This window comes from Pieris rapae, chromosome 12, assembly GCF_905147795.1.
Source record: "Pieris rapae chromosome 12, ilPieRapa1.1, whole genome shotgun sequence".
NCBI lineage: Eukaryota > Metazoa > Arthropoda > Insecta > Lepidoptera > Pieridae > Pieris > Pieris rapae.
In genome coordinates, this window is record NC_059520.1 from 8651709 (window position 1) to 8666794 (window position 15086).

Genomic DNA, 15086 nt, shown 5'->3' on the forward strand with positions numbered 1-15086 from the left:
AAATTAAATGAATTATACTTAGTCGAACGCCCTTTAAAAGTCGCATAGCAAAGTGTCGCTGAAATAACTATTATGCCAATCCAAAATCAAAGAGTACAAATGAGTGTTATACAAGTATGAAAGGTGCTTAATACTGAGTAGTAGTCTAGTCGTTTCACTATCATCTGTGAGGTCGTAGGTTTACTATTTAATTTAAATTAAAACTAGTATAGTCAAGAATACAGTTAATCAATAAACATTATTAGAAAGAGTTGCGCCTGGCAAAAAATAGACACGCTTCGCGGGACTTACGGCCAATCTCTGGTAATGGAGAGGCACCAAAAGAAGATGGACATTAAGAACAAACAATGAAACATACATCCCATCTTTGTCCCAGAACTGTCCAATAGTTATGCTACAATCTTTCAATTATTGCATGTTTTGGAACGAAGTAGTAGATAGACGGAAAAAATTAAAACAAAGAGTTGTAAAGACAGTTTTTGCTATAAGTGTTATATTTTATATCTTCGGGATGTCTATCGCCAACGTCCATACCACGTTGAATACACCGGTTCTCGTCCGATCACCGAAGTTAAGCAACGTCGGGCGAGGTCAGTACTTGGATGGGTGACCGCCTGGGAACACCTTGTGATGTTGGCTTTTTTTCTTTTCTATTAAAGGGGAAAATGGTTATTCGATACCTTCTTGCTTCTAGTTGTCTAGTCTTCTAGCTTGTTGCATGGATGAAAGTTCTTAATTTAAAATTATTACAATACAAGTTTTTTGATTGTTATAAATTACTTTGGTGAAAGTCGTTGTTCGATCACACAAAAGCTCCTTGATTTATATTTAAGATTGTATTAAAGTCAGAATGAGATTTAATTTTTTTGTAAATAAACAATATTATAATTTGGAACGGATATTGTTTCTCATGTGAATCATGTTTTCCTAACGGCAAATGGCGCGGCCACTGGTACACAGCTTAAAAAAAACTGTTTCTTCGCGTTTGCGGATATGTGACTGATGCAAAAAATAGATTGATGCGGATTATATATCATGCATCAGCTCGATCAGTGAACTTTTTGAGTTTTTGAAGAGTACACAAACCAACAAAACATTTTTATATATAATTAAACAAAAGTTTGACGTCCAATACAACCTGGTGCCTCAGTTCAACTAGTACTTGAATTTTGATTTCAATTCAGGGATTTCTTCAAAAGTGGGACCTGGCACCACAATGTGTATGTATGTATGTGGACTCTGTTTCCGCACTTAGATGGTCAAAAGGTCCGTTGTGCGTGAAGCCCTGGCTAATTTAGCCAGCCTAGCTCCTTCCAGAAGTACAGAAGTCGTCTAGGCACTTCACAGGCTTCACAGAGCGACCTCACTGTTCCGAGGATTTCAGTACGTTGTTTGGTCACAACCTCACATGACTACGTGGACATCTCCAGGACTATGTGGGCCTGGCACCACAATTAAAGTGACCATTTTAATACGAACATAGGACATAAAACAAACTGGAATTTTAGAAGATTAAATGTTCAACAACCTATGTAAACACAATGCTGTGAACGCGTGAACAAAATGTCCTTTGAACTCAGTGACGGGTTAATTAATGCAAAACGGCAGGGTCTAAATATAGATTGGGACTACTTGGGCACTCCTGTATGTTGTTTAATAGCCATTTAATGTTTTATTCTAAAAACACACACGCCAAATGTAGAAAAAGTTGTTCGGAATTCAGAAAGTCATTTATGGTATATTACCTATATAAAGTTGACTATGTAAGTGTGGTATTCGTGCAATTTTGATGGTTTGATGGCAAAAAATTATATTGTATGTTATGTCACTGGCCTTAGTATGTATATAATTTAATTATTTAAATATGTTCGACGTCCTAGTGGACAGAAAAACTATGTCCAGATTGTGTTTCTACCACACAATTTTACTTTCTATTTAAGATTATGTATACAATAAATAAATGATGCAATTTTTGCGTTATACATAAGGTTTTTATTAAATTAATCGCATTGATTTCAGTAAGTGTTTTATTCAATTGTGTCACGTCAACTTCGGTTCCTAAACTGATTCTAAAGGCAGTTTTTCCAAGCACCACTCACTTTGTGGAACTAGTTGCCTACTAAAGTATATTATTTTAAAACCAATATGAGTTAAGGTTGTACATGCAACGCACTTGCCAGCCTTCTGTCAATGTAAGTGTACATGAGTGTGGATATATCTTAAGTCTTAACATCAGGTGAGCCTTTTGCCTGTTTGACCACTTTATATAAAAGCAATACTTTTTAATCATCACTTTCAGTACTTTTCAATCATCGTCAACATGTCAGGTCAGGTTGACAGATTCAATTATACGATTAAAACCTATTCAATTTTTGCCGTACTAACATTCTATAGAGCTGAAGTTGGTTCTGAAATATTCCTTTGAAATTAAAATTTCAATGTTCAATTTTACTCAAACTCAAAATAACTTTATTCATATTGGTAAACAAGTATAGATATGAATGTCAACAGAAAGTATGTTTAATTGATTTGAAATTTTCATTTATTACCAGTTCGTAAGTCAAGGACGTAGAGCGGGCACGAGGAACTGACAAGAAACACTCCGCGACTCTGTTTATATCTATATATGTCTACAATTAAATATGTTTTATCTTTGCTCTTGATGTATTCACGACCGGATCCCAAAATGAATTGTACCTAATTCACATTTAGAAGCATTAAATCATTACATAAAATCAAAATCAAAATATTCATATAGGTAACCCAACACTTGTAAGTCAATATGAAATATGTATGAAATGCTTGTAATTTTACATTTACAGCCAGTTCTCAATTCTAGAGCGTATAATAGGAGAGAAGAACTCGCAATAAACTCCCCGTCACTCTTATTAATCGCCAAGTTTTTTTGCTTTAACCATTATACCATGTTCCACATGACATCTTAAGACATATTTATTCAATTTTGTTTATCTACACTATGTAACAAAAAACAACTTAAGTTTATCAATTATAGTATTCTTTTGGCAATATAGTATTAAACACACTCTCCTACAAACACACATACACCGTTACTCACAGGGAGAACACTTCAACACTCTACACCATAATATAACTACTTGTTAAATATAATGTAAATTATAACATTTAAGTTTTTCCAATGAGTTATATACTTGATGCTAGAGTTTTCCTCTGATATATTTAAGGGGTAAGGCGCTCTATGCTGAAATACAGGTCCACACCTAGTTCAGCGTCCTGTTATACGGCGTCCCGATTTAAGAGTTTTAAAAAAAACTATTTATTAAACACGAAGGATTTTATTAAAATTATTGGCTTAGAAAGGCAACTGCCCGGCTTGAATGGTAAAATAGGACTGAATCATGGTTGAGAGATGTTGCTAATCGCAGTTGAGTAAAAGAATGCAAGCTTGCTAGAATAAAGGTTGACACAGGGTGGTTTCTATGGTTTTTAAATATATAACAACCCCCTCGTTATGAGGAAACTTACGGTTTATTTGTAAGTTTACTTAACATTTAACAAATTCGCAAGCGGGCTACCGAAGGATTAGTCTGATCTGCAGGATTATTATCTTGCTCAACCGGGATATTATTAGAAATTTCAAGTTTTCTCGAACATTTGCCTTTCTTATAAAAATATACAAAAACAAAACTAATAACTAGGATTACAGAGAAAATACTTAAAATAGGAAAGCTAACATGATTATTAAAATTATTAGGATCTTTGATCTCATTCAGATCCTTCATTGACATATCTGAAATAGCTTTAATCGATTTTAAATCATCAAGGTTAACAATTTTGATTGTTGGAATAGAAATGTTATTGCTTAATTTATTTACACTTTTACAGCAATTATCATTAATAATGTCAAAGTTTGAGGATACAGTGGGTACATATATTTTGGGATACACTTTAGTCACTAGCTTGAGGTTTTTATGAAAACCTACACAATTTACTGGTATATTAAGTACACCTGTACCGGATATAATTAACTCAGATACATTTCGATTACATTCAATAGACAATTTAGTGGATTTTGATTGTACAAATAACCAATTGTTATTATTTAGCTTATGCCAAATATCTAGATTACCAAACATGACCTTAACAGGACAACTTTCCGGAAGGGTAGTTAAGGCTTTAGTAATTATTTCGATTTCACATGAAGGGTTATTAAGTACTGCGTAGACATCGGTTATTTCACAAAGATAGGTATCGGTAAATATGCTTTTACAGTAATTCAGATTCTTGAGATATATATAGTATAATTTATCTGCACTTAAGGCTAAAAATTGTTCCGAAGGGAGGATCATAGCAAAAGAATTAAGATTGCCCTCCTTATGTGGGATAGGCAATGGTACAGTTCTATAGATATTAAAATATTCTAAGGTTACAAGTGGTATCTTTACAATAAACATTAATTTTTTGTTGAAATAATAACAAGTTAAATCGGCTATATTAATTAGAATATGAATGTTGCTTATATCTATGCTTACAGGAAAATCTCTATACTTAGGGAGTAACTTAAAATTACTTACAATATCGTTATACATTTGGTTAGGGGTTAGAACTGAAGGATGCAAAGTGTTACTTTTTATGAGTAAAATGGAGTTAAGTAAGTCTTCCACCTTAAAAGATAAAGTCAGTAAGTTTGATTGTAAAATATTTAAAATGTTATAAAAATTATTTCTAAAGTTAACCTCATTAAAGGCATTTGTTATATTAGATACCGAAGACTCTAATTGTTTGACGACACCATTTAATTTTGCTTGATTAAGGTTCATGTCATGTAAGGATTGATTTATATTGGAAATGGCAGATTGGGAAGCAATAACGGTTTTCTTCAATGTTCCTGAAATCTTTTTATCATTTTCATAAAGAGTTTTAATAGCGTCTTCGTAAATTCTCGCATCATCTTCGGTCAAGGTACCGAATATATGTTTGAAAACAGTGCCTATTCCGGAAAACCATGCGGACCTTTTAGAGACGTAATCGTCGGATACTAGATGTGAAACGGCATCAAAGTCACGTTGGAGATCTTTAAGGATTGCTTCTAACGGTTGTAATAAGTTATGACATTGCGAAACACCAATTACTACGTTTCTCTGACAATAAGACTGAACGTTGTTAAATACTTTGTTTATGTCCATTATATGATTTTTTATGGGAATGATTTCTACTGGGATTACAATTTGAAATTGGTCATCTATTATCTTTAGTGAGCCAACAGGGTCGAAGAAGATCCCAGGACCGTTCACTATATTTTTAACATATTGATTTTCAGGTTCAGCTAGGGTGACATTGCAGAGAATTGCGATGGCCCTGGAAAATATGTGAGCGTGTTATTAAAAAGAGTAAAATAATGTTACTTATAAGAAAAGAACGACATTAACATTTGATATAAACTTATCTTACAAAACTTAAAGTGTATACAGTATATAATAAAAGTAAACATTTATAAAATAAAATTAGGTATCGTGAGCTGGTTTCACTTCATCAAAATGATGTTTAATATGACGTCTATTTATTAATAGTTCTAAAGTATTATTATTGTGGACTTTGACGATTTTATAGGGACCTTTCCAAATTGGCGAAAGAGCCTTGCGCAGTCTGACGTGATTTTTTAAATAAACATAGTCACCTACTTTATACTGTATAGACCTCGTATGTCTATCATAGTAGGTCTTTGATCTTTCCTTTGAAGTTTTGATATTCTCCAAAGCCTTTTCGCGAGAAATTTTTAATCGGTGATGGAGCATTTTAATATACTCTGGATATGTAACGTCAGGGCGCGATTCAAATACTGAGTCAGGGATATATGGCTTGTGCCCGAAAACAAGTTCATATGGAGTGAATTTAGTCGTTGTGTGGATATTACTATTATAGGTTAACATGGCGGTATATACGAACTTATGCCAGTTTGTCTGATTTTCATTTACGTAAGATTTTAAGTATTCCTTTAAAGTGGAATGGCTTCTTTCTAAAGCCCCTTGAGTTTGAGGGTGGTAAGGTGATGACCAAATTTGTTTAATCTTCAAAAACTCGCATGTGCGTTTAAATAATTCGGCAGTAAAATTAGTTCCTTGGTCTGTTAATATGGTTTTAGGAATGCCAAATAGAGAAATGAAGTGAACTAGACCTTCACAGGTTTCTTCTGCTGTAGCGTTTGATATTGGGTATGAAATAGAAAACTTGGTTAAATCATCTTGAAGGGTAAGTATGAATTTCAGTTTTTGAAATCCAGCTTCAGGCAAAGGTCCAACTATGTCGAGGCTAATTCTTTCAAATGGGCGTGTAGCAGTAGTCGTAATTTGCATGGGTGATTGATTGATCTTTCTCAGCGCTTTGTTTGATTGGCATAATTTACAGTTTTGTACATAATTTTCTATATCTGTACGCATATTTTTCCAATAATATCGTTCTTTGATTCTATTATACATCTTATTCGAGCCTAGATGTCCTGCAATTGGGATATCATGGTTTTCTTTAAGGATTTTGGTGATCTCGGAAGGAACAGGATATAGGATGGTATTATGGTGTATATTTACTGTTATGTTAGTATTATTAAATAAGTACATAAGCATGCCGTATATTTTGACAAAGGAATGTTGTTCGAAGATACTTTTAAAGTCAGATATGGCTATTTCTCCAATATTCGCGGAAAGCAAGATATCGTCACGGGCTGTTTTGAGAGTTTTGAATATATCTGGATATGTGCAGTCGTCGAAATAGTAGACTTTGGTAAATAAAAGATAGTATATCTTATTTTTAATTTCGATTTTTTGAAACGAATGTAGTTCTCTTTCTGAATTTAGAATATTGGTAGAGTCGGGTAGTGTGGACAGGATGTCTTGGAGATATGGATTTGAATCATCGAAGTCGATTGATACAGGGATTAAGATGGCTTTAGAATTACTCTTAAGGAGACTTTCATTATGTTCTCTTATATGGGTATTAAAGTTTTCTTTTTTGTTTGAGAAAGTTTTCAGAAAGTCATTGTAGTCGGTGTTAGAATTTGAAACGCCTTGAAGAGGTGAAGAGATTGAAGGGTTTTGAACTGGTAAGTTGGTTTCACTCTCAGGGCTAGTAGCAGGGAACAACATTTCATCATTTTCTAAAAGGTCAATATTGGGCAGGCTGTCACTACCAGCATTAGATGTCGAAGGGAGTTGAATCCCTAGATCATCTATTGTTAGAGGACTAAAAGGGAGTGGATCATTCTCACTTGAAGACGGTATCACACGTTGAGAATCAGTCTGATCTTTGATAATTGGATTGACGGGAAATCGAGACAGAGCGTCGGCGTTACTATTGATTTTTCCCTTTTTATATTCAATGTCGTATTCGAACTCCTCGAGTTTTAAACGCCACCTTACAAGCTTGGATCCAGGATCCTTACAATTAAATAACCACTTGAGTGGTTTATGGTCTGTTAAAATTGTAAATTTGTTACCATACAGGTATGGTCTAAAGGTTTTAGTTCCCCATATGATAGCCAAGCATTCCTTTTCGGTAACGCTGTAGTTACTTTCGGCTTTAGATAATGTCCTTGACGCAAAAGCGATGGGGCGATCTCTTCCTATAGGCCCTTGTGACAAGATAGCGGAAATTGCATAGTTAGATGCGTCGCAGGTGAGGTTGAATGGTTGGTTAAAATCTGGGTAAGCAAGTATAGGTGCAGAGATCAAACTATTTTTTAGAGTTTCAAAGGCTAACTGTTGTTCATGTTGCCAATTGAACGGAACATCCTTCTTTAGGAGGTTTGTAAGTGGTTTAGCAATCTTGGACAGGTTAGGTATAAAACGACGATAGTAGGACACTAACCCCATAAAGGATTTAATGTCCTTAGGACATTTGGGTCGGGGAAATTCTTGGACTGCTTTGGTTTTTTCGGGATTTGGCTTGACGCCTTCGTCAGTTATTATGTGACCGAGATAAGAAACTTCCTTGCGCAGAAATTCGCACTTATCTGGCTGAAGTTTGAGGTTAAATTGTCGGAGTCTGTCAAAGACATTTGAGAGGTTTTTCATATGTTTTTGGAGATCAAATGAGTAAATTACGATATCATCTAGGTAAACAAAGCATTGTAGCCCTTGCAGACCTGACAGAGCAGAATTCATCAACCTTTGAAACGTAGAAGGGGCATTTTTGAGCCCAAACGGCATTCGCGCAAATTCAAAGTGTCCCTGTGGAATGGAAAAAGCAGTTTTAGGAGCGTCAGCTTCAGACATTTTAATTTGGTGAAATCCAGAAGCTAAATCGAGTGTACTAAAATATTTACATTTACCTAATTGGTCTAAAATTTCCGAAATATTAGGAATAGGGTAAGAATCTCCAATGGTGATATCATTTAATCGACGGTAATCGATAACAATGCGCCATTTACGCTGACCAGAAGCGTCAAGTTTTTTTGGAACTATCCAGATCGGAGATGACCATGGAGACGTTGATGGTTTGATAATTCCTTCATTAAGCATTTTATTAATCTGATTATTTACCTCTTGTTTATGCACTTCAGGAAATCGATATGATTTTGTATTAATGGGTACAGAGGAAGAGGTTGGTATCTGGTGCTCGAGAACATTAGTGCAAGTTAAAGAATCTTCGGGGAGGTGAAATATATCTGAAAATTCAGCGCAAAGATTAAATAATGACTCTCGTTCTTCGCTATTAAGGTGAGTGACTCTTAAAAGATCTAGGACCTGCTCAGTTCTGTTAACGGCATTGTTAGGGATTGTATGAGATATATTAAATATTTGGTGATTTGCTTTGTTTTCAAAGGGCGTAAGTTTTAATTTCAAATTTGAGTTTAGCGTAATTGGAGATTCAGAGATATTTACAACAGAAATGTTTATTCTAGAATTAGGTTTCACTTTGACAATGCAGTTAGCAATTAGAATTGAGTCAACGGGGTTTTGATCTACCATCAAGCCTTCACCTATTTCTGGATTAAGTACTGAACATTCTATGATGGTTTCAGTTCGGGGAGCAATAACATATACTGGTTCATTAAATTTTAAAACAAGTTCAACCTGATTAATTGTAAGTAGTTCATTCTTAAAATCAATATTTGAACAGTTGTCTGATAGAAAATCGTTTCCAATTATACCATCGTAAGGAAAATTTATGTTGTCAATAACGTGAAATCTGTACTTCAAAGAGTTGAATTCGATAGGTATATGTCCTAATGACTTCATCGGTTTATCTGCAGTTCCGATTCCTGAAAATGTTATGGTGTGTTCATCTATTTCAGGTAGATTTTGAATAGATGATTTCTTTATAAGGCTAATAGATGCACCACTATCAACAAGGAGCTTAAGTCGTTTTGTGGATACAGAGGTTTGTACTTCAACAAAGGGTAAGTATTTTTCGGATGGATTTGAAGTAACATTATGTATTTTGTTACATGTATTATTTTTTGTTTCGGGTGTGGTATTTGGTGTATCGACTATGGATGTAGTAAGAGGAGATATGGCAGGCATGTATTTCAGAGTACCGGATACAATAGATGCATATGTCCTTTGTTGGGCATTTATTGCACTATTTTTTGAATAAAGGTTATGTGGTACAGAGGATTTCGAAATTGATTTATCAACGTTGTTACCACTATGAATGGGAATTTTATTACTCTGTTGTGTGACTTTGGATTTAGAAATAGGAACATGGTCTTCATTTTGGGGCTGGTTACCCTGCTGTGTGACCTTGGATTTAGAAATAGGAACATGGTCTTCATTTTGGGGCTGGTTACCCTGCTGTGTGACCTTGGATTTAGAAATAGGAACATGGTCTTCATTTTGGGGCTGGTTACCCTGCTGTGTGACCTTGGATTTAGAAATAGGAACATGGTCTTCATTTTGGGGCTGGTTACCCTGCTGTGTGACCTTGGATTTAGAAATAGGAACATGGTCTTCATTTTGGGGCTGGTTACCCTGCTGTGTGACCTTGGATTTAGAAATAGAAATATAGTCTTCGTTTTGGGGCTGGTTACCCTGTTGTGTGACCTTGGAATTGTAATAAGATATAGAATTTGCGGTGTCATTTCGATATAGCAATAAAGGACGTTGAAATTTCGGACTCGGGAGACACCGTCGAGAGTCCCTTATTCGTTTAAAGGATTATCTGTCTCATCAACACCATAATCTTCATATGAAGTTATTGCATGAATCGGTTGGTTCCGATTTTGAAAGGAAGTAGAAGGGTTTGTGCGGTTGTAGTTTGAATTTTGATTATTTCCAAATTTCCTATTATTGTATTCTCGTTTGCGACAACCTTCAATAGTATGCCCTGGGGCCTTGCAATATCGGCACACTATAGAATTAGAGGGCCTAAACGCAGCAGATGTTATATTATTATTAGTGCCATGTTGTAAGGCTGATCTATTTTGTGCATATGATGGGTGAGATGGGCGGAAACGCGCTTGATTCTGGTTGTTTGGAGTTTGCGCGTAATTAGTGTTTCGTCGTGTTAAGGCATTGACAATCTTTTCTTCGGATGTAGCGAAATTAACGGCGTCGTTCAAAGATTCAGGGTCACGGCATCGAACTACAGTTGACAACCTTGGATTTAGGCCGACTACAAACGTGTGTAAGGCTAAATCTTTCATAGCTGCGACGCGGCCTGCCAGTTCGTCTTTTTTCTTCGTAGGGATAGTTATATTAATTTCTGATAATAATTTTGACAAACAAGACTCTAATCGTAATGCAAACTGGTTGACCGTTTCGTTGCTTAATTGACGACATTCTTGTAAATCAGAAAGCAGCGCAGCATAGTGCTTTTTATCACCGAATTGAGATTTTAAGAAATCTTCGAGCTGTTGCCAATTCTCAAATTCTTTAACACAACAAGCAGTCTCTGCGCGTCCTTCTAATTGACTTACAATATACTTTAATAAAATGTCTTGTTGGTTTTGAGTAGCAAGCTCTACCGCATTCCTACAATTATTTAAAAATGCACTTAATTTTTCACGCTGGCCATCAAATTTATTTATAAATCTAATGAGTATATTTATATCAACGTCTGTGGCTGACCTATTCTTTGATTCACGTACAATAATATCTTCTTTAGGCATTGTCACTTAGGATATGGCTTAGACTAAACAATAGTGATAACGACGTTGCGACGGCTAGCGTTACTGAGAATTGATAAGGCGCTGCACTGATTTGTAAGTTGGTATTGTATGTTGCACAAAAGTAATTAAAAACTTACAGGGTGATGAATATCATTCTTAGATTCTTGAAAAAGAATATCGTCGGTATTCGACGGTGCTGGGCTGAACTGGGTTGAACTGGGCTGACGATGAAAGGCCTGTTCCACTTATCACACAGTGGACGGATGGGGCTTGATACCACTTAACACTTTCACTGATACACTTATGCACTTTTAACACACAAGAGACGATTCCAGGATTTATCAAAAATCCCTTTTCGCTGCCACCAATGTTATACGGCGTCCCGATTTAAGAGTTTTAAAAAAAACTATTTATTAAACACGAAGGATTTTATTAAAATTATTGGCTTAGAAAGGCAACTGCCCGGCTTGAATGGTAAAATAGGACTGAATCATGGTTGAGAGATGTTGCTAATCGCAGTTGAGTAAAAGAATGCAAGCTTGCTAGAATAAAGGTTGACACAGGGTGGTTTCTATGGTTTTTAAATATATAACAGTCCGATAAACCTGACTAATTTTGTTTATATAACTAGCGCAATTTATTTCAAGCTTTTCTTGTGAAACAAACTTGAAATAAATTATTAATTATTATTAATATTTTTATAATTATTGTTATATTATATTTATTAATTATTTTACATCTCAAGTATATAATATTATAATCCTCCGGCCGTGTCTGTGTGAACGTGGTAGACTTAAAAATACGCGCAATTTTTGTGCACCAAAAAGTCTATCCTATGAAGTTGCCCACTGAAGTATTTCCGAACCAATTCGACTTAGGGTCCTTCAAGAAAAGATCGCATCAATAGGCCGGCAATGAACTCGCGAGCCCTCTGGCATCGAGAGTGTCCATGGGCGGCGGTATCACTTAACATCAGGCGAGCCTCCTGCCCGTTTGCCCCCTGTTCTCTAAAAAAAAATTAAAGCGGAAGGGTTATTTTAAAAATAGATACAAAGATACGAATAAAGTTCTAAAATAAAACCAGCTGGCTTTCCCGAAACTCTGAAAGCTCCCGCACGTGAGTATGACGTCAGTCGTCCTAATTACGTCCCGTATTGTAAAGTTTTGTGTTTAAACATCAAACATGATATATTTAGAAGAGATATTAATTTTTAGGGACCTCACCCGAGGCTTTGTTGAATAAATGGTATTCATTTTATATAGTATAATTATTTAACAGAGAAATTAAATGGGATTTTAATCTCAACATTTTACAAGTTATTGAAGTATTACCGAACAATTTTTGTGTTCTTCAGAACACTCGTTCTGAAGAATTATTTGGGTTAATCCCTCCTGCCTCGTTTCATTACCGTACAAGCTGTATCAATTCGAAATTTTATCAACATCACCTTAATGGCAGTCTTACGCAGAAAAGACACTTTCTTCTGCGAGCCTATGAACTCTAGAATCAACTCCGATGGGGATCTGCTCTGAGAGATACGACCTCCAACTACTCACTGTTAGAGTGTACTTAACCCTCAAAGGCTAGCATGTGTCCATATCCTGTATAAAAAACTAAGTATAGTAAAGAAGCTAAGAAAGAGCTTCTTTCTATCTAGCTATCTATTCTAGATATCTTTAGCTTTCCCTTCGCAGATTTAACCGCGTAGATTTTGTGTATGGAAAGATTTCACACACTTCAAGAATAACCGTTATATTTAAGATAATTTACATAATACCATGATAAATTCTTCCACAGGAACACTCGAAAATCAAGTGCATAAAACAGACGAGACGAACTGGCACTAAAGTTATTTAAATAAATAGACTTTTGCTTTATATAATTTTGAAAATAGAATACACAACGAGCTGTAAATGACCGTTTTAATTACATAGTAAATAAAATTACGTTAATTCACTTTAACCGAAATTGAAATTAATACTTTTGTTTTTGTAACATTTATGTGCATCATAATTGTCATGTATCTCAGAGTAGATAGCTTGCATATACTGTAAAAATAGAGACACACAACTGTAAAAATTATATATAACAAAAAGGAATATTTATTAATTATTTTGTACGTAAAACAGATTGAAACATAAATGATTCTAGAGCTACGGAAAGTCAAATACACAACTCGGACATTCGTTTCAAAAGGGCAGTTTTATTTGCTGATATATTGCAAACTGTAGTTATTTGTTTAAAGCCGATGTAATTTATTAAATAATTATTCTTCAGTCAGGCCTTTTTGTTTCATTAACCAAGGCTTAAATGCGTTGCACCGCCATTAACCACACAACTACAAAATATGTAGCTACTACTGCTACTACTACATACGTGAACCAACTGCGACTTATTAATCAGACTAGTAATAGTAAAGCTCTCACTAAAACACCTCTAATTCTTAAAGCAACACCTTCGCTTCGCATTTAGCAGGGTTCGTAGCTACCTAAAAAATATTCAATTACATATGTGTATTTAAAATTCTTTGGCGTAGTATTTTATAATCTGTGGCTCACCTGATGTTATGCGATACCGCCGCCCATGTACATTGCCAGAAGGCTCGCAAGTGCGTTGCCGGCCCTAAGTCGAATTGGTTTTAAAATTCTTCAGTGGGCTCGTTCGCTCGCCGAAAAAACTGCTTTAAGAAACTCTCATTTTGTGGGTGCAGGGATGTAGGCATAGAAAGGCGGCAGTGTGAAGGTTTGCCATCTCTAAGATGTCAAAAAAATATAGCTGTCAGAATTCTACTGAAATAAAATCTGAGAATAGGTGAGATAGAGTTTATTGCCAGTTCTTCTCTTCCGTTCTACGCCCTTGATTTGAGAACAGGCAGTAAATGTAAAATTAGAATCATTTAAAGTATTCATAAGTGTACATTATGTTACATATATGAATAAATGATTTTTGATTTTATTTGATTTGATATCTATATCTATCTCTTATTAAAATACCTGGACGCTGTTTTCAAGTTCCTGGATGCTATTGTTCTATAAATACTACGAGTTTTATCAATTTCATATATACTTATATAATAATATTTTATCGAGAAGTAGAAAATCGGTCCGATTCTTAAAAAAATTTTTATGATGATTTCCTATGGTTTAATTTACGGTTGCACGTTACCCCTATGCTAACACGTGAATAAAGTATATAAATTTTTTTTATAGTTCTATAAAAAAACTGTTCAGGGGGCAAACGGGCAGGAGGCTCACCTGATGTTAAGTGATACATGGGCACTCAATGCCAGAGGGCTCGCGAGTGCGTTGCTGGCATGTTGATACGCTCTTTTCTCGAAGGACCCTAAGTCGAATTGGTTCGGAAATACTTCAGTTTAATAATAAATGAAATATTTCGTGAATGATAAATATTTTTCTTTTCTATTTTTTTATGAATCGCATGTCTTATATATATTAAAATGAATTGGTATACGTTTCTCTCGCTATTCGAGAATGAATTGACCGATTTGGCTAATTGCGATCTTTCTTGATGATGATGAAAGTTCAGTTAAGGTATACACGGTGGGAAACATAAATAATAACTATAGAGATGTACTAGAAACAACAATTGAATTTGATGTCTTTTAGATATAAACAAATTGTCACTAAGTTGCCATATATTTAGATGCATTCAGAAATTGAATAGCTATTGTATAAGTTCTGATCTCTGGTCTATTAAAAAAAAATGTTTTCACAGATATATAGGTGGTATTCACCAGCTGAATAAGTTATAAATAAAATTTGTCAGTATTTTTTTTTTATTTTACAAAATAATATATCTTAATATATATATATTTCTTGTGTGCGTGTGTATGTGACTGAACTCCTCCTAAACGACTGGACCGATTTAGAAGAAATTTTTTGTGTGTGTTCAAGGGGATCTGGGAATGGTTTAGATTCACAATTTTGTCCGCTGGACAATGTTTTTTTAATTAATTTTCAATTTATTAGTTGTTGTTGATTT

At 34.8% G+C, this 15086-nt stretch overlaps 1 protein-coding gene and 1 non-coding gene across 2 annotated transcripts; one reads left to right on the forward strand and one right to left on the reverse strand.

Annotated features, from left to right (window-relative positions):
* Window positions 1-520: 520 nt before the first annotated feature.
* On the forward strand, window positions 521-639 carry LOC123689617. The gene has a single exon (XR_006750557.1). It is a non-coding gene; the product is annotated as a 5S ribosomal RNA (ribosomal RNA).
* A 2634-nt stretch (window positions 640-3273) lies between these two features.
* Window positions 3274-11670, reverse strand: LOC123689596. Its single transcript, XM_045630530.1, has 2 exons — window positions 11221-11670; window positions 3274-5337 (listed from the first exon to the last, which is right to left on the reverse strand). Exons 1-2 carry the CDS (start codon window positions 11235-11237, stop codon window positions 3531-3533), a joined length of 1824 nt encoding a protein of 607 aa, XP_045486486.1. The 5' UTR covers window positions 11238-11670; the 3' UTR covers window positions 3274-3530.
* Window positions 11671-15086: the final 3416 nt, after the last annotated feature.